This window comes from Asterias rubens, chromosome 3 (assembly GCF_902459465.1).
Source record: "Asterias rubens chromosome 3, eAstRub1.3, whole genome shotgun sequence".
Lineage (NCBI taxonomy): Eukaryota > Metazoa > Echinodermata > Asteroidea > Forcipulatida > Asteriidae > Asterias > Asterias rubens.
Window position 1 is genome coordinate 22,569,076 of NC_047064.1, and position 20,200 is coordinate 22,589,275.

General features: G+C 37.7%; 2 protein-coding genes across 2 annotated transcripts; one reads left to right on the top strand and one right to left on the bottom strand.

Moving 5' to 3' along the window:
• Positions 1-716: 716 nt before the first annotated feature.
• On the bottom strand, positions 717-19,471 carry LOC117287906 (leucine zipper transcription factor-like protein 1). The gene is made up of 8 exons (XM_033768523.1): positions 19,377-19,471; positions 17,166-17,293; positions 15,633-15,827; positions 15,259-15,313; positions 11,796-11,936; positions 4,568-4,726; positions 3,507-3,611; positions 717-2,706 (listed from the first exon to the last, which is right to left on the bottom strand). Exons 1-8 carry the CDS (start codon positions 19,377-19,379, stop codon positions 2,584-2,586), a joined length of 909 nt encoding a protein of 302 aa, XP_033624414.1. The 5' UTR covers positions 19,380-19,471; the 3' UTR covers positions 717-2,583.
• On the top strand, positions 6,731-11,703 carry LOC117287905. The gene is made up of 2 exons (XM_033768522.1): positions 6,731-6,956; positions 9,550-11,703. Exon 2 carries the CDS (start codon positions 9,573-9,575, stop codon positions 11,229-11,231), a length of 1,659 nt encoding a protein of 552 aa, XP_033624413.1. The 5' UTR covers positions 6,731-6,956; positions 9,550-9,572; the 3' UTR covers positions 11,232-11,703.
• Positions 19,472-20,200: the final 729 nt, after the last annotated feature.

Below are 20,200 nucleotides of genomic sequence, written 5' to 3' on the forward strand. Positions count from 1 at the left end.
GTTTATCAACACTTGACCAAGTGAGGGCGCTATTCAACACTAGCGGTTGCGTTGATGATTTTTTTATGTGCCAAACCCTGCGCACTTTCACTAAACTTTACAACATTAATTTACAGGGGAACTGTCCACATTTATTTAGGAGTCTCAGAGTTTTCGTGACAAAACTGTAAATTATAGTTTGACTTTAAATCTGTCAAGTTCTTTTCGAATATTGGCAGGTCTTTTTTATACCCTAAAAAATGTACCACCCCTAAATACCAGACTGACTTGCATAAAGAACCACAGTTAATTATTGAGCCGAAATTGATCGAGTCTCGCCAACGTTAATTAGAACAACTGATTACAATTATTTAAGTGCATCATCACCCACAAAAGTATTAAAAAAGTGTTAATGGATAGCTTTCTGGTTACTTTTTGTCTACAGTTGTGCCATAATTGCCTTCTAGTTGATAACCATTTTTATGGCCATTCAATTAACATAGTAAACATTTCTTTTGTTAAGAAAACATGAACATAACACAATCACAATTGTTGAAGAAAATCTTGTCACCAGAATAAGTTTCCTTCAGAAATGTCTGGGTGTGGGGGAAGGGGATGTTAAGGTGTAGATTAATGAGCCGCAGGGTTTAAAATTAGTAGTTCATGGATGATATTGATAACAAGAAAGATGTGTTAAATAAATGAATTACGTACAAACTCACATTTTTTGTAACAAGTTTCTTTAAATGGTGATCTTTAATTAAGTTTGAATGACCTTGGTACCTATACATGATATAAGCTTAGGCAACAAGAATACAAAGACTAAAACCCATCCAACCGTAATTTTACAACTATTTATAACAGCAAAAACATTAACCCTCCTTCAGTTTGACCCTTCAATATCATCCACTATGGATTGTGAATAGATAATCTATGCTAGCCTGGAATATTGAGTAGAGTATACATCTACACACCGCACAGTCAAATACTCCAACTCTCTGACCATTTAATTAATTAACTTTTGTTAGAAATGGTACTAGATCATTATGCTAACCCATAATAACATGCCAATTATACCCACACAGTTCACATACCTTTGGGAATTTGGCGCTATGTAAATCCAGTTATTATATTATTATACCAGTAATGCACAGTTTTCCACCATACACTGCTCAATTTCCACCATACACTGCTCAACCGCTTCTCAGTCGATGGTTCAAAATGGTGAGAAAACTGAAGAAGGAGGTTTTATCAATTGTAAATCTAAATAAATTATCTTCCTGCCGAATACATGTAATAGTTTATAAATATTCTAGGAAATAAACAAAATAACGGGGAAAGCACATCACTTCTTTTTGAAGTATTGATTTAAACCAAATTAATATGCACCTTCTCTATGGGAAATACATATGTCATAAATCAGACTTTTTTCCAGGAACATCTTTTTTCCAATTACTGATATAAGAACATAAGGTATAATTGAAAACTGTGTAATCCTTTTGTAAAACAGTAAAGACAGAGTTGGAATTCAGAACAGAGCCAAACCTTAAAAGGTAGGCTATTTTTTCAGGTCTGCAACTTTCATGTAGTGTGAGTAAAAAAAAAACCTTTTAAACTTTGAAAACTTGTGTCTGGTTTAATATGTACAAAATCTAGGTATTGACAAATATTGTTTTTCAAAATTGGACCACCTGGGCCCAATCTCATAGAGTTGCTAGTAAAGTAGCTATAAGCACACTAAAATAATATGCTTAATATAGATACAAGCCACAATATACACAATGTCACATCAACTATGTTTGACTGGAATCCTGGTCTTTTTTTGCAAATTATTTGTACTGTGGACACCCTGCTGTACTATCTCACACGATGACCTTTATAAAATATCAGTTTTTAAATTTAACTAGCCATCTACACACATAATCTTAAGAATAACTTTCATAAATGATACAATTGTTTACATCCCTAAATACATGTACTGATCTTTCACCTTATTAAACGATTCACAAACCACAGTTTACTTTGATCTGCATCTGAAAACTACTGATGAAATCTGGAATACTTAAATCAGTGGAGTAACAGTGAAGATTGCTGTCCTAGATTGCACAGGCTTTGAAAACCATTACGCTATTACAAAGAGATGATAATTAGTCATTGTTATTGTTAGTTATTTGTTTGTGTTTTGGAGTTGTTTGTGTTTTAGTCAATAACAAACACACCAGCATGAAATCAATATTATTTGCCACATCTCATTTTCATAGAGCACAAAAGCTAAGCAAAATAAAGGTATGCTAACCAGAACAAGGATACCATGCAGCCAAAATACAGCGTCAGGTGACTGGAATCCTACTCAATTCTGCTTAGCATATTCAGTTACTTAAGTAGCTCTATGAAAGTGGGCCCAGCTGCCACACACAAACAGTTTTAGACTCTAGCTAGTACTTCCCACAATGCCTATTCACTGATGCTTAAAAACATAAATACCCCCTAAATTTAGATTTACCACACATTGGGGGGGGGGGGGGGGGCGGCGAGGAGGCTGAGCTGAAACTGGGAGCTAGGTCTGTAGAGGAACAGTGGGTCCAGGTACTGTCTGAGTGGCTCTTAGTTATCTGGTTCGTATTGCCGTAGTCGGGATCTTAGGTCTTTCAGCTGATCGTTCTTCTTTGACAGCATGGACTTAAGATTCTTGTAGGCGCCGGTCTGGCTGAACTTCTTCTCTAATTCCTGAAAATAGAATCAAAATAGTCACAAGATAATATTAAATTGGAAGTTTTTAAAGTGGTGAAGCATACTTGCTTAAATCCCTCCCACGTTATAATAACATTTGCCGCTCAATTTGACCAACCATTCCAACTGCCCGGGTTGTGTTTGGTGAAGCGACTGTACACAAAACTATGTGCATGCTGTGTAGATGAATTCACAACATGATACGGTATTGCACGATTGAAAAGTTTATCATTAAAAACCACAGTGGATGATTTCTAATTGTCAGACAGTCATGACAGTAGGAGGGTTGACTGTGTACTATGTATGTTCATTCTCCACTTGAAATGATATTGCAAGCATGCACAGTTAATAAATTGTGTAAAGACCGCACCTGGACATCAATGAATGGTCCGGCAATATGAATAAGGTTACAGAAAATTGGATTAAACTTTGTTGTTCATTTGCAACCTTGAGCAAGGGTCTCTGCAAAAGATATTTTTTATCAAATGGCTCGTTCAGAAAGAGATGTAACCAAAATTAAAGCCTTGCTCTGGGAGAGTAATGGCTTTACCCTTTGTAACAGGGCCCCATTTCATACAGCTACTTTTATAAGCAGTTCATTTTGTGCTTGGCAAAAATCAGCAGGATACCAGTCAGACATAGTGCATGGCACATGGTGTTTTGGCTGGTATCCTTATTCTGGTTAGCATAGTTTTTTTGGCTTAGCAACTTTATGTGCTTGAGCAGCTCTATGAAATTGCGCCCTGGTAACAATTTAACAAAACTTTATTATTTTGTGGGAGTGGATCGTTTCTTGCCTTTTCTGTCATCTCCAATTGAGCCTTCATCTCCAAGAGTTTGTGTTTAGTTTGCGTCAAATCTCCTTCTAGACCGTCCGCTTTCTGTGAACTCAACTTGAGATTCTGTAAGAAGGGATAAAACATTTAACACAAAAAGGCACTTCTATTTTATGCTAGGATTGTCATAATAGCAGAAAGCTGGCAACTTTTCAGTAAACCGATTCTTTTTTTAGAACAGATAATTGGAATATTATGTTTAATAATGATTATCATCAGAAACTGGGTTTGGACATCTAGGGAGAATGATAGACATCCTTTTTTGGCAGAAATGTCTTATCTGATATACAGTATTTTTTAATCCCCTACATTTTTTGCATAGTAGGCCGCCAAACCTGTGTTATTTGTGGATTCGTGACAAAGAAGACAAGCTGTAGTGTTCTATTCTGGCAAGTGTGTTGACATTTGCTTCTTTCAAAGGTCTGGCTCATACAGTTCTAATTGGAATCTATAGAAATGGTTTTGCGCTCCAAAGGAAAGGACTCTTTCTGTTGTTGCAGCTTAATTGTGGAACAAGCTGCTGTGTTCTATCTACTGCAACCTTCAAGTGCCAACTCAAAACCTCACCTATTTAACAGCTTAGGATAAGTTTGTTTTGACGCATTTTCTTCATTTCTTTGTATTGAGTTCTGTTGTTGACAATAATATTTATTCGGACTATGAGGCGCTGTGTTCTTAGCAGAGTGCCATATAAATGCCTTGTATTGTTTTCATTAGAAACAGTTGAACAGTTAACCAGAAGTCACAAATTCAATTTAACCCTTTTGGAAAATAACTGTAGATGCACAGCCCTTATCACTATTCTCATTTTAGTTTGATCCATTCCCACTAAGGGTGAACCCAAATGAATAATCATATCCCCGGTGAAGATTCATTAAATCATTAGCAGAACCTGCTGCTAATGTACAGGATTAGACCCTAGATCATCCTACAACTCTCTATAACAGCAGATGTCTTGGGTTCAAATCCCGCCCGAGTAGCAACTCTCCCTTTTCCTAAGATATTGCTGAGGCTGTTTTTACCTTCTCCATTTCTGATTTGACGGTGGACATCTGATGTTCCAGATCGCTGAGACCACTAGTGTTCTTCATTGGCTGCCTTGATTTCATATTACCCAATTCATCCTGAGTGTTGTGTAGATCAGCTTGTAGACGAGAACGATCTGCCAAGGCTGCTGTTGCCTACACACACAACAAAGGAATATGTATGTTTCTACATGTTATAAAGGAATATGTATGTTTCTACATGTTATAAAGGAATATGTATGTTTCTACATGTTATAAAGGAATATGTATGTTTCTACATGTTATAAAGGAATATGTATGTTTATACATGTTATAAAGGAATATGTATGTTTCTACATGTTATAAAGGAATATGTATGTTTATACATGTTATAAAGGAATATGTATGTTTATACATGTTATAAAGGAATATGTATGTTTCTACATGTTATAAAGGAATATGTATGTTTCTACATGTTATAAAGGAATATGTATGTTTCTACATGTTATAAAGGAATATGTATGTTTATACATGTTATAAAGGAATATGTATGTTTCTACATGTTATAAAGGAATATGTATGTTTATACATGTTATAAAGGAATATGTATGTTTATACATGTTATAAAGGAATATGTATGTTTATTCATGTTATAAAGGAATATGTATGTTTATACATGTTATAAAGGAATATGTATGTTTCTACATGTTATAAATCTTTGTTTATACATGTTATAAAGGAATATGTATGTTTATACATGTTATAAATCTTTGTTTATACATGTTATAAAGGAATATGTATGTTTATACATGTTATAAATCTTTCGAAAGCACTTTATCACTGGCAGCTTACCAAAACATTTAATATTTTGATTGATGGGAAAGAGTTTTTTTTTTTTTTTTTTTATTGCTACAAACAAACGATGACAGTGAAACTCAGACACCCATCACTATTGAAACGTTTTCTCATTGAAATTTGCAGATTTTTTAAAAGCTCGTCTGTTTTGACATTTGTGTTTCTGAACCCAAATCAGACTTTTGGAAAGCCGTTATTGTAATGGCCAATCATCAAACCATGATCAAATAAGCTTGAACAGCTAGACAACAACTTGAAAGAAAAATGCAGTATAATCCGCTTAACAAAATATTGACAAATAACAGATCTTCGAGCAAGGCATTAAACACAACCGTTCCAATGGTTCATTGTTTCCAAGTCCTTTGTTTAAAAGATTAAATCAGAAACGAAAAGAAAAAATAGGCCTAGAAAAGATATTCTATCAAGTAATCACACAAAACTAATATTTTACTAACGAGACATCTGCACTAGCAATTGCAAAGGTTATGGGTTCAAATCCCACTCGAGCTTGTGGGTCTTTTTCTTTGGACTCGGAAAGCACTGAGTGTAGAATGAATAAAAAACAAATCCGTTGTAAGGGCAAAACAAATTTTTATTTAAACAAGTCTCTTAAACACTACTCTGTCATTTTGCAAGCAAAGTTAATATAAATAGGGTCCTGTATTTTTCCACATCCAGGACATGCAAGAATTAGTTACATTCCCATCATGCACAACTGTTATTTCCCAATTTTATACATCCACTCATTTCAAAAACATTCCAAGGTCAGGTCACGCACTGAACAGATTCTACTAAAGTCTTTACAAAACTCACAGTTCTGACGTATTTTTGTTAGTCTGACTATTATGAGGTCTACTCATTGTTTAGTGACCTTTAACCTTGATACACGATGGTTGGAATTGGAGAAGCCTATACACAATCACATATCGGTAGACTACCTCCATGGTATTATAGACATGATGGAGTAGAATCTAATGACCTTTGTGTATTAAGATTACCGGTACTCCAAGTATTTATAACTACTAAGAACACTCAATAATTGTATTTGTAATTCTGAACTTCAAAGCATGTGTGAGCTGAACATGCTCAACAACAATATCCGTGTTAAAACATGAGCTTTACGCGCACGCCCAGTGCGGGCTATGTGACGTCACTTAACAACCAAAATAAACTTGTGCAAGTCCTAACATCAATAATGTACTTTACAACCTTTTATCATGTACTGACAACAAGACGTGGCTGCCATGGTTGTGCTTGTAGCACAAAGGCGCTCCATAAGTACAACAAACATATTGTTTATACAGGCGTGCCATACACAGGTCACATGGTCGATGGTCCTGTGGAAAGTTCTGGAATGAAGCAGGAGTAGTATATAATAATAGGCCTAGTTCGTTGTTCCGCATTCTGATAACACAGTGAACCGGAAATACATAACAGCTGTTTCACTATGGTGTAAACTGTAATGTTCTTGACCTGAAATTGTTGTCTGTTTAAACTCTTTGGAAGATTTCTACCTCGGCGATCTGAAGGACTCCAGTTATTGCTGGATGAGGTAAGTGCTCTAATACTATTAATAGCAGTGTTAATTGGTAATATTTGTTTTATATCATAGAGAAATGACTTGCTCTATGGTTATAATTATGTCAAAAATATGCAAAGATCAGTCGGCATGTAGTTGTACATTTGCACTGCTCATTGGGGTCTACAGGGTACGTGAAACAAGCATTACTTCATGGTAATACCATGGAGCTACATGTAGATGGTACTCACATGGCGCGCGCCTAGTTTCGATCAGCTGAGGTTTCAAAATCAAGGCATAACCACACAACTTGTGCAACTTAAAAGGGTGTTTTTCTTCCATTATTCTCTCGCAACTTCGGCCACCAATTAAGTTCAAGTTTTCACAGGTTTGTTATTTTATGTGGAGTCATGGAGGTGTACAATGTATGTACACCAAGTGAGAAGGCTGGTCTTTGACAAAGACAAGGTGTCCAGTGCCTTGAAAGACCTTCTTTAATGAAAAACAGCAACAAGTGATATTCGCTCAAGTTTGTTGATAGAAAGTTTTCAATCAATAAGAAAACTGAGTTCACATGAGATTAAACAGATTTTAATTGTAAACAAAGCAATCATTTTGAATACCCTTCCCATTGATCATAAATGCTGGCTAAAAATAGTCTGTTTGTCATTATTTTTGGGAGGGGCAACCAATTAAGTTAGCAGGGTGGCCAATTCTTAAACCTTGGGAGGGGTGGCTTGCCCTCCAACATTACATGTGTGGAGAACACTGCCTTCTCCAACGCTTTACTGAAAGATTCTCAACGGCCTGTATGCCAGATTTGTAATAAATGATCAAGATTGTCCATACAACATGATGATGTTATCATGACGTCACTTCAAATTGAAGCAGATATTGTCCTTGACTTACAATAGACCAAGTTTCACCTCAATCAAACTTTTGGTTTGGCAGACAACAGCTTTGAAAAGTGCACCTTTAAAGCAAACCATGTGACACATGATGACGTCATCAAGCTAAGAATCTACAGATATGTTGCTATTATGCTGAAATTATGTATACCAATTTTGAAACAATTATCATAAACTCTGACACAAGACATCCTAGTAAATGGGAATTTATAGATATTTTTAATCTGCCGCTAGAGGGCGCACTTATATTTGTTGACGTCATCAGCATTTTTGTTGTTAAACCAGATCTTTGCCAGACTTGTATTACATGATGGTAAAGTATCAAAAGGTGTACATTTCAACCTAAAATTATGCTTTTTCAAAGCACTTTACAATCACTTCCTGTTTAAACAGATCAAAAGGTTTTCCATTTTTGTGAAGTACATAAAGCCCTTTCATGAGGTATAGATTGTCAAAACAGCTTATGTGGTTGAGGATATATTGAACTTATATGAAGAGATGACAAGAGGAAGCGAAGTATGAAGAAAAAGAGATAAAATAAAATAAAAAATAAGGTGTTCTGGGCTGTTGGCCCGAACGCCTACATGTAATAAAGAATTGTAATGAGCACATATCCACCCTGCTATTGATAATTATCATTGATAATAAATAAAAATTCATAAATACCTCAGACAGTTTTGCTATTCCGATTGGTGGAGGTGCATCACGTGGGGGTGTAAAAATCTTTGATGACCAGTGCTAATAACCAGCTGGCTTCCGCGTGTCGGGCGCGCAAGATTATCACGCGGAACGCAATTCATAGCTAATATAGTAACAGAGCGTAATCTAAGTACGCGCGCGTACACACAACCTAGCACATCAAACAGATTCTTCGCAAAATGTTTGAAAAAAATATTTCAAACCTCGACATGCTCGACTTTTCAATTGTTAAAGTGTCTATAATTGTATTTTGTTAACGTTTTTGAACAAAAGGGCATTGATGAATGGGAATAAAAGAGTAGTGATTCGTTTTTAAACGTCCGTTTAAAACCTTGCAGGGTCGTTGCCATGCGATAAAGGCCCTCGCCTTCGGCTTGGGCCTTTATCACATGGCCGCCGACCCTGCCGGCTTTAAACGCATGTTAAAGAACTCGTCACTACCCTTTTATTCCCTTATTCAAGTATACAATTACCAACATTACGTATGATGAACATTACAAACAAGTTTAAATAGCAATCCTTAATTTTCAAACAAAAAATTGCTCAAAATCAACATAAATTATTTACATGGACTTAGGCCCAGAGCCATTGAGGCAAGTCATGTCATTGAGGCAAGTCAATGATGTGCAATGTTTATTTTGAGTCTGATAAATTTCTTTTATTTTTGTTGGCTATCAAAGTTCACTTACCTATAACTTAAAATACAAATGAGATCAATCTTCTACTACAAGCACTATTTTCAAATAAAGCAGTTGAGCTCATTAGGTATGTTTCTTCTCCATTTGACTCTGGCATTGTAAAAAAAAAATTGTAAAACTGTTGACCTAAAAGCCCTAAGCTAGATCAAGCATCCCCCAAAAAATATTTTTGGTCTAACATATTTGATATCTGCATTTGACAAAATTGAGATATTCCCTTAGCATTAAAAGTTACATGTAATACCATGCGTAGCCTTTTCTTTTTCCTTCCCAGATACTTGAAAGATTTAAAATATATATATATATTTTTTTTTTCTACAGCAAAGGAGCAAACATTCCTAAGGATGGCCACTGGCAGCAAAGTGATGGAAAAGCTACCTAAGGGTCAAATGTCACAGCTCAAATGTCAAGCTTGTGATGAAGGGACACAGGCAATTGCAAAATGCATAAAGTGCGATCATTTTCTGTGTCAAGAATGTCAACGAGCCCATCAGCGTATGGGCATCTTGAAATCTCACCAAATCCACACCTTGGGGTCTGATTACGAGGAGCAATCCCCCAAGACCTCAGACAAGATGTTCACCGACACCAAAAAGAAAATCTCCAAAAGTGCTAAAGCAGCTGCTGCAAGCGTCAAAGAGGAGGAGAGGAAACTAGCTGAAGAGGCAGAGCAACCTCATGAGGAAGCAAAGTGGAAACTAAACAAATCTATAACGACCTTCCAGTTGATGGAAGAGAAAAAAACACTCCTCCATGCGTATGACGTCGCAGCCTTCTCCAACAACGATATCATCTTGGCAGATATTAAAAACAAAGTCTTGGTAGTAATCTCAGAAAGCAAGCCCCACCCGGAACAACTAGACATCAGAGGTCTCAAGAATCCTCAACGTATTGCAGTCAATAAAGATGACCAGTTAATTGTGATTGATCATCAAGAGGTAAAGATCTTCAACAGGCAATATGAATTACTTCGTCGGTTCGAACCAAAAAGGGGGAAGGTGTCATACAGCACGCTGACTTGTCTTGCAGTGGATGAAAATAATCATATAGCCGTTGGGTGCAGAAACAAGGCGAAGGGCCTGGAGGAGATATCTCTTTATGAACCAAATGGAGACTTAATAAGAAGGCTACTTGCTTCTGGGATAGGTAACTTTTTGATGATTCAAACACAGTTGTGCATCTACTGGAACGGTGACAAACTGCACACGATGGACTACAACGAAAAAACAGTGCGTTCAACGAATATCGGTCGATCCGGTAAAACCCCCTTTCACCCTACGGGTATGTGTTTTATTAAGGGTATCGGTTTGTACATTGCAACGCGACACTCTTCCCCTTCTGAACCAGGCGAGATTCATCAGCTTTATCCTGCTGATCAGCAAACAGAGTGTGTTATACAAGACTGTCAACATCCACAAGGCATGACAGTCACGCCAGATGGTCAATTGGTTGTGGCGTGTGAAGATTCTCTCAAAATCTTTCACAGATGGCCGTCCAGTCTCAAGGATCTCTTTGTTCAGGAAGAAGTCCCAACAAATCAGGATCATGTTGACCCCAGGCCACAGGGAACTTTCCAGTGTTCATCCGACACTTCCAACTGTGTCATTTGTAGTGTCCACATCAAACAATCAACCTTCTTCAAGAGCAACAAGAAAGATACCCAAATAGAGCATAAGACAATTGGTCATATCACCTGCACCACCACTAATCTCGTCTATCTCATATCTTGCAAAAAATGTGGTTTACAATATGTAGGTCAAACAAAAAATACACTCAAGAAGCGTTTCTATAAACACAGATCCACAGTCAATGGCAAGAAGGACACAATAGGAGAACACTTCAGTCAGAGCGATCACTCTATTACTGACATGATTTTACAAGGCATTGAGGCACTAGGATTAAGAGGAAACACTAGAAAGGTTCGCACGGAAGAGGAGACAAAGTGGAAAAAAAGGCTTAACACCATAACACCCTCTGGTCTGAACAAAAAGTTGAAGGACTAAAACATTGTCTTCACCTTCTCCTTTTAGTCTGCCTCGTTCATTATTTAACTACTTTTCTGTCCCTCTTCCCACCATTGATTTTGTTCTTTGTGTATCCTATCTCCTGTGACCAAAAAAACCTCTTCCTAAGTAACAAAACTTTGCATCATGTGGATAAATAGGAAGAAACTAAAAAATAAATATTTATTAATACCGGGACAGTTTATCCAGTCTGATTGGTCCAGAGGCCATCACGTGGAGGCGTGTAAGACATCAGTAAGAAGGCGTGACAGAGGAGCTTATGTGTGGCGTTATTTTATGCATAACACAATCAACATAAAACAAGAACTATGCGCACATACGCATAACCATTGAGCGCCAATGCCATTGTTGCGGTTTAAAAAAAAATTGATTTATTTTACAGATTTCACTTATGAAATCTGTAAAACAAATCAATTGTTTTGCATAACTTTATTATGCTTTTTAACAAAAGGGCATTTATGAATGGGAATAACAACGACGCCCTCATAAGCAATCAATAGTCGCGACTCCGACAGTAGTCACCCAGACTTAGACTGAACCTACCTGTGTCTCAACCATCTTGAGACGTTCCTTGAGTTTGTTATTCTCCTCATTGAGTCTTGCAATCTCAGCATGGAGAAGTTGCTCTCCTTCTCCAGCCATAGGGTCAAGACGCTTCATCTCAAAGGTCGGCTTGCTCGTCACCTTTAGAGAAAGTCAACAACAAAAGGGACTTTGATATTAAGCAGCTAAATTATATTCATAGTTTTAGTGTTTTGTGGTGTATTATGTAAATGAATTTATTCCCATTTTATTTTACAACTTGCATGTAGTTAGTGTAAAATTTCAAACATTTTGGGAAACTAGAATATTAATTTCAAGTTTGACTGAGAATACAATGTATGTGACAAATTGATATCAACCTTTGGTTTGTAATGAAATCACTGCAAAGTAAAAGTTCTTTTCAAGCCGTCACAGGAACAAACAATTGCTGGAACTTATTATGAATAGTTATTCTTTTCCTTTTTTGCATGTTTTTACATATCTCCTCTTTTATCTATTATAATACAAATGTAAAATATTTGATTCAAGTGTATCATGTGTATTGTCAGAATTGTGGCTTAAATTGTGGCATAAGTTTGGCTAAATTTTAGATGGCCTAGAGGTGTGATATGTGATGCTAAAGGGCATGCCGTAACCGCTGGTTCAGCAATTGGCCCTCAGTTGTTTTGTTTGGCAATTGTCACTAAGATGACAATGTAGTATTGCTTTAGTAGGAATAAACCATTTGCCAGTACATTTTTAGGTAAGACTATAGTGGACAGTTGCTATGTCAAATGGTTCGGGGCAAGCGTTTGTATAGCAACCTCCAGATGAGCAAACCCTGGTACCAATGTGCCTTACACATCAATTTTGAATTGTGTAAAGGTGTTCACCGTCTCTTAGATAACTAGGCAAAAGCTTGCCCCAAATCATATGACATAGCAACTGTCTCAATAATCTGAGGAATTCAAATTTAAGTGGTAACTTGTGATCAAGCACATTATTGTTCAAGACAATATACTAAAATCCAACTTGCAAGTGGCTTATTGCTCAGAGCTTGTATTGTAAGAATTAAAGGAAAGGTTTACATTTGGTTAAATAACTATATTAAAATTATTGGCAACACAAACTTTTGATAAGAAGACTCCAGCAGCGTTTGATAGCAAAAAGCATTTTGAGAAATATCTCCTGCTTCGAAGTATATGTAATGTGGTTCTTTGAAAAAATAACAGTTTTTATGCCCAAATTTGTAATCTGAGCAGATAGACTGTGTATTCCAATCAGCGATTATACTTCCTGCATCAACATATTAAACGCTCAGGATTTGGTGATACTCAAAGATTTGACCACCTTTCGAAATAAAATTGTCAGATTTAGTTTGTTAGTGTATCTACATTTAATCAAACAGTTGGTTTAGGCTTTTAAACACTGCTGAACAACTATTTTGAATTAATTGCACTAGTGAAGTAAATAAGATATTGGTAAATATTCTCCGCTTGTATCTGTAATTGAACTTTTAATAAGGTGCCTAGTCATACTAACATGTACCTCAATCTTAAGACCTAATCATGGGAATTTTTGATGTATTGCTGAATCTTTGTAAACACATTTTAAAACAATAAATTAAAAGTGAAGCCTGAGATTTTATCTCTCAATTATTATTTAGTGTGAAGAGGACTAGGTTGGTTGTGACACAGGTCTGCCATTTTCATCTTTGAGAGGGCAAGGCCATTTCATCTTTGAGATGGCAAGGCTATTCATCTTTGAGATGGCAAGGCTATTTCATCTTTGAGAGGGCAAGTTCATTTCATCTTTGAGAGGGCAAGGCCATTTCATCTTAGAGAGGGCAATGTCATAGGCCATGAGAGGGCAAGGCCATTTCATCTTTGAGAGGGCAAAGTCATTTCATTTTTGAGTGGACAAGGTCATTTCATCTTTGAGAGGGCAAGGTCATTTCATCTTTGAGAGGGCAAGGCCATTTCATCTTTGAGAGGGCAAGGCCATTTCATCTTTGAGAGGGCAAGGCCATTTCATCTTTGAGAGGGCAAGGCTATTTCATCTTTGAGATGGCAAGGCCATTTCATCTTTGAGATGGCAAGGCTATTTCATCTTTGAGAGGGCAAGGCCATTTCATCTTTGAGAGGGCAAGGCTATTTCATCTTTGAGAGGGCAAGGCCATTTCATCTTTGAGATGGCAAGGCTATTTCATCTTTGAGATGGCAAGGCCATTTCATCTTTGAGAGAGCAAGGCCATTTCATCTTTGAGAGGGCAAGGCCATTTCATCTTTGAGAGGGCAAGGTCATTTCATCTTTGAGTGGGCAAGGCCATTTCATCTTTGAGAGGGCAAGGTCATTTCATCTTTGAGTGGGTAAGGCCATTTCATCTTTGAGAGGGCAAGGCCATTTCATCTTAGAGAGGGCAATGCCATAGGCCATGAGAGGACAAGGCCATTTCATCTTTGAGAGGGCAAGGTCATTTCATCTTTGAGTGGGCAAGGTCATTTCATCTTTGAGAGGGCAAGGTCATTTCATCTTTGAGTGGGCAAGGCCATTTCATCTTTGAGAGGGCAAGGCCATTTCATCTATGAGAGGGCAAGGCTATTTCATCTTTGAGATGGCAAGGCCATTTCATCTTTGAGATGGCAAGGCTATTTCATCTTTGAGAGGGCAAGGCCATTTCATCTTTGAGAGGGCAAGGCTATTTCATCTTTGAGAGGGCAAGGCCATTTCATCTTTGAGATGGCAAGGCTATTTCATCTTTGAGATGGCAAGGCCATTTCATCTTTGAGAGAGCAAGGCCATTTCATCTTTGCGAGGGCAAGGCCATTTCATCTTTGAGAGGGCAAGGTCATTTCATCTTTGAGTGGGCAAGGTCATTTCATCTTTGAGAGGGCAAGGTCATTTCATCTTTGAGTGGGCAAGGCCATTTCATCTTTGAGAGGGCAAGGTCATTTCATCTTTGAGTGGGCAAGGCCATTTCATCTTTGAGAGGGCAAGGCCATTTCATCTTAGAGAGGGCAATGCCATAGGCCATGAGAGGGCAAGGCCATTTCATCTTTGAGAGGGCAAGGTCATTTCATCTTTGAGTGGGCAAGCTCATTTCATCTTTGAGAGGGCAAGGTCATTTCATCTTTGAGTGGGCAAGGCCATTTCATCTTTTAGAGGGCAAGGCCATTTCATCTTTGAGTGGGCAAGGTCATTTCATCTTTGAGTGGGCAAGGTCAATTCATCTTTGAGAGGGCAAGGTCATTTCATCTTTGAGAGGGCAAGGCCATTTCTTCTTTGAGAGGGCAAGGCAATTTCTTCTTCGAGAGAACAAAGGGCACACATGATACACATGTCCAGTTGGAAATCTTCAATTACTTCATGTACGTGGGAAGCTTTTGAAGGAGCACCAAGGCCAAGACAACAGACACCATAGCTTCTGTGTCTTTCCAAGCCTGCATTGTGAACTTTCAATCAGTAAAATAAAAATGACACTTACTGACTTTCCGGAAAACTGACTCTCTTCAAAGTCTGCAATCATTTCTATCAGTTCCCTGGGGGGAAAAAAAGACACAGTTAAGATGTTAAACCTCCACATCCTGTTGTCACTAAAGTAGAGTGACTTGTTTCTGCATCTGCTGATTGACTGTACTCAACGTTCTGTTGGACTATCACTATACATGTTCAATATAAAGGTGTTGTATTTATTAGGGGGAATGTTCAAAACAACATGCTGACTTGTCTTGCAAGTGATGAAAATAATCTTAAAGCTGTGGGGTACAGGAATACGACGCAGGGCCTGGCGGAGATATCTCTTTATGAACCAAATGAATCCTTAATATGATTCCCTGGCAGGAACATTTAGAGAATTACCGATTTTCCAGTTCAGATATATCAGCCATGAGCTTGAGATGCCATTTCTCTGCCTGTTGGAACAGCTGACGAAGTAATAAGACATTGGTGTGGGCTGTGTTAATAAGTTCAGACTCCACTTCACCTCGGACTACAGCCTCAAGACCATCAAGCATCTCAACCACTTCATCAGCAGTAAAAGTGTCTTCGGTCAACCTGAGAGATTAAATAATAACATTGATTGAATGACTTTAGAACCATTTCACTTCATTTATTAACTCTGGCTGTGAAGCCAGGGACTCTAAGAAAGATGAATTTAATCAAACTTAGTACTAGCCATAAAAACAATTGAGACAAAACAACGAAAACAATTTTGATTTTAATGTGGGATGAAAACTTCACAGAAATATTTCAGGGAAAACTACACAATCAGGTTAGGACATAAAACTCACCTTGTGCCCCCGGCAGGAATCAAACCGAGAGACTAAAAAGTAAGAAAATACATAACTACATCAACCCGACCACCCAACTTAGTATAGAGCGCCCTCAGGTCAAGCATTCAATGTTTGAGCACAAACACAATACTGCCGGACTTGTCCAGGCATGAGTTTATAGGCCTAATACTAAAATCACTACCCTTGGCCTTCAGTCCAGTGTTAAATTCAAGCATTGGTTTAATGTTTAACCCTGTATGAACCCCTCAGAATCACTGAAACTAACAACCAAATTGATTCTGATTAAGCTTAATAATGATAATAATAATGGATATTTATATAGCGCCCATCCATGTACATACTGGCATGCTCCTGGGCACTGAACAATTAAAAAAAATTTTTTATAATCCATACAGTTAAAGGTAGTGGACACTTGGTAATTGCTCAAAATAGTTATTAGCATAAAACCTTACTTGGTAACAAGTAATGGGGAGAGGTTGATAGTATAAAACATTCCTCTGAAGTAACGTAGTTTTCGAGAAAGAAGTAATTTTCCACGAATTTTATTTCAAGACCTCAAGTTTAGAATTTGAGGTCTCGAAATCAAGCATCTGAATGCACACAACTTCGTGTGACAAGGGTGTTTTTTCTTTCATAGTTATCTCGCAACTCCAATGACCAATCGAGCTCAAATTTTCACAGGTTTGTTATTTTATGCATATGTTGAGATACACCAAGTGAGAAGACTTGTCTTTGACAACTACCGATAGTGTCCACTGACTTTAAAAATGTAATAAATGCAGTATTTGTACACAACAATCCATCAAGCTAAGCATAATTTCACGTCTCTGCTAACTGTAAGCAAAAAATAGGCGCCTTTCAGTAGGGTATTCCGCACTCAAGCATATTTCTAAAGTTGGCAGGGAATTTTACTTGTGCTCATGCATACTTCACCTTACTAGGCATTATTCGCTTACAAAGCTTGAGCAGAAATTCGGCCCTTGTCCTACAAGCAAAGAATGGTGATCACAAGCGCAGAATTTGGCGGTAAGCAGAGCTATGAAATTGGACCCAGCTGATCACTGCTACTCCTGTAAATTCCACATAACAGCCGAGTTACCTGCTGTCTTTGAGATCCTGAAAGCAACCTTCAACACCACGTAGATTCTGGTTGCGTTTGTAGCGATTGAACCTCATGTAGTTCACCAGCGATTCCTGATGGTGGTCACTCACTCCCAAAGCACTCGCCTAAAAAATAGGAAAAATTATGTTAATATTGATCTTTTGATTAAAAAGCAGCTTGAAGTGATAACCCAACAACCACTGGACTGGATAAATGTGCTAGCGCTCTACCAATCGAGCTATCTAGCCCTATTTTGGCAGTCTCTTTGTTTTGTCAATATCTTTGTTGATGTGCCAGTCAGAAACATTACCAGTCGTGTAGCCAAGAACCAAACCCAAGTTTACGATACAACCTTGGAAGGGTAGCCAGGGGACCACCTTAAGGGTACAGTGACCTTATCAGTCAAAATATTAAGTAATAAACCACAAAGGAAGCTGACTGTGTAAATTTTGTACTAATTTGGGGTTGAAGAAGGTGTTTTTGTTGTCTTCTTTTGTCTTTGCCTAGTACCTACATGTATTGTAACACTACAGTACTACAGTGCATCATACTGATACAGTGATGATTGATCATGGTTTTGTGGCTTGCTGGAGCCCCACAATCACAGACACACCATCTAGCCCCACTTGTGTGGCCAAGGCAAGCTGAATCCTTAGTTACACGTCCATACCATTTCCTTATGCAGCTAAGAAATAACAATAAATTTCAAATTCTGGCGCCTCCCCTCAAGCCACCCGGCAGTATAAACTGGCTGAATGTGTTCAACTATCTCTTAGCTTGCTTTGTCTGTATTGAATAGTGAAACAAATAAAATTTTAACAAGAAATTTTTAACGATAACTTTGCTACCTTACTCCGACTCTAATTTCCTCGATTTGTACACGGCGCAGCCATCTTGGAATATGCCAATCAGCATGACATCATCGGCCTGCCTAGCTGAGGGCCCATGAGCTGTGGGCGGAGTGTGTGGAGTGCGAATACAAATCAACGGCTATCTTATGTGAATTAAGCTTGGGTGTTTTTCGTGAACTACAGAGCGCGTGCGCGTAAAAAGTACCAAGCTTAATTCACATAGAATAGCCGTTGATTTGTATTCGCACCCTCACAGGCCCACAGCTCGGCAGGCCGATGATGTCATGTTGATTGGCATATTCCAAGATGGCTGTGCCATGTACAAATCGAGGAATTTAGAGTCGGAGAAAGGTAGCAAAGTTATCGTTAATTAAAAATTTCTTTTTAACATTTTATTTGTTTGACTATTCAATACACACAAAGCAAGCTAAGAGCTAGGTGAACACATTCAGCCGGTTTATACTGCCGATTGGCTCGTAGGGTAGGGGAGGCGCTGCATAACTGGAAATGGTATGGACATGTGTGGCTACGGATTCAGCTAGCCTTGGCCACACAAGTGGGGCAAACACACCATCGTACAGTTCCACCAGCTTATTTTATACATTTCGCAAGTTTGTACAAAAACTAAAGTTGACAATGTTAGACACTGTTAAAGTTAAACAATTTGATTGAGCCCTGTGCTGTGGTTAAACTGAAGTGAAATGTTGAGTTTGTGTTGGGTTGGGTTGAAAAATGGATGGAGATATCGTCCATCCATGGAAAAATTGAGTGCCGTACGCGTACGACCACACACATGACCCACACGACTGCAATGAAAATTTAAAAAACAACTTCTTGATGCTTATTCGTAGGTTTATTTAAGTATATTGTTAACTTACTCACCATCATATATTAGCCTCTGTCGTGTACTCTGTTTGTCTAGTCTGTCTTGTGTTTTCTTTCTTCTGTATAGTATTTTATGTTGTTTGTCTGTCCATAGGTAAGGCACGTCAAAAGCCTCTGCTTCACCCTACTAACCTAATTGTTGTCCTACTTTAAAAGCTTCCTGATATATAACTATCTAAATCATTGTAAACTTTCATATCCTAAGATACTAAGTAATACTGTAAACTACTCATAATTTGAATATATTTATAAAACTTTGTAAAATGTGTAAGTTTAAACATGGAGCATAGTTTATTATTGCTCCATGAGAGTCCATGGTTTAAATGTAGGGCAGCAAATGTGTGCAAATACAACAAAAAAAAGAGATATTCTTAATAATCCTTCTTCCACAATTTTTCAGAACAAATAATATATAATAGTACAGAAACATAATAAACACAAATTGTGATAGTAAAACAAGTTGTCAAGTTACCATTTTTGAATTTTTCGGCGTTTATTGAGTCCAACTGCGTGACTGTAAAAACCTGAAGTCGTTTACACTGAAACTATGCCTACCATGAAAATATGGATGGTATCTGTACTCCACACCAAGACAAAGCCACTATAATTCAGCAGGGTATCAATCTAAAATCACTACAGTTTATCAAAAGGGGGCGCTATACAACCTCATTCGTATAAAGTACCCTTTTATTGTCAATAAAGACAAACCGAAACATTATCCCACTTTGGAAAAAATGGGTTTTTACATCTGTCGGAGACTCAAAAAGAGAAAAAAATAGGACTAAAAAAAAAAAATAATAATAAAAAAAACAGCAGCCAAGGAAACTGAAGTTGAAACATTTCCCACCAGGCACGAACTTCTTCGGGGCTATCTCTGCGGGCATACTCATGGGATGCAAGTTGAATATTATACAACCTGACAAAACTTGACAAAACTTTTCTTCAACCCAACTGTCAACTCTAGACCATGAAATAACACAAGACAAAATTGTTGAACTAGCACCGAGCCCCGATCCACCAATCCTTTATTGGCACTCAGCCCCCCTCAGTATCCCCACCATCATCACTGACCACGCCCTCTATCTTAGATCCATACATGCCCGATACGACCCGCGGCCCTTCAGAACCTTCAGAAACATCAGACATTAACTTATACTGTATGAAAACGCATGGAGTGGCTTTCAAAACATACAGTAGCCTGAACACTAAATAATTTTAACTTTTTGGGTCAGATTCATAGGTAATGGCATCTTGAGTCTGGATTGAGGCTATTTTAAAGGCAGTGGACACTATTGG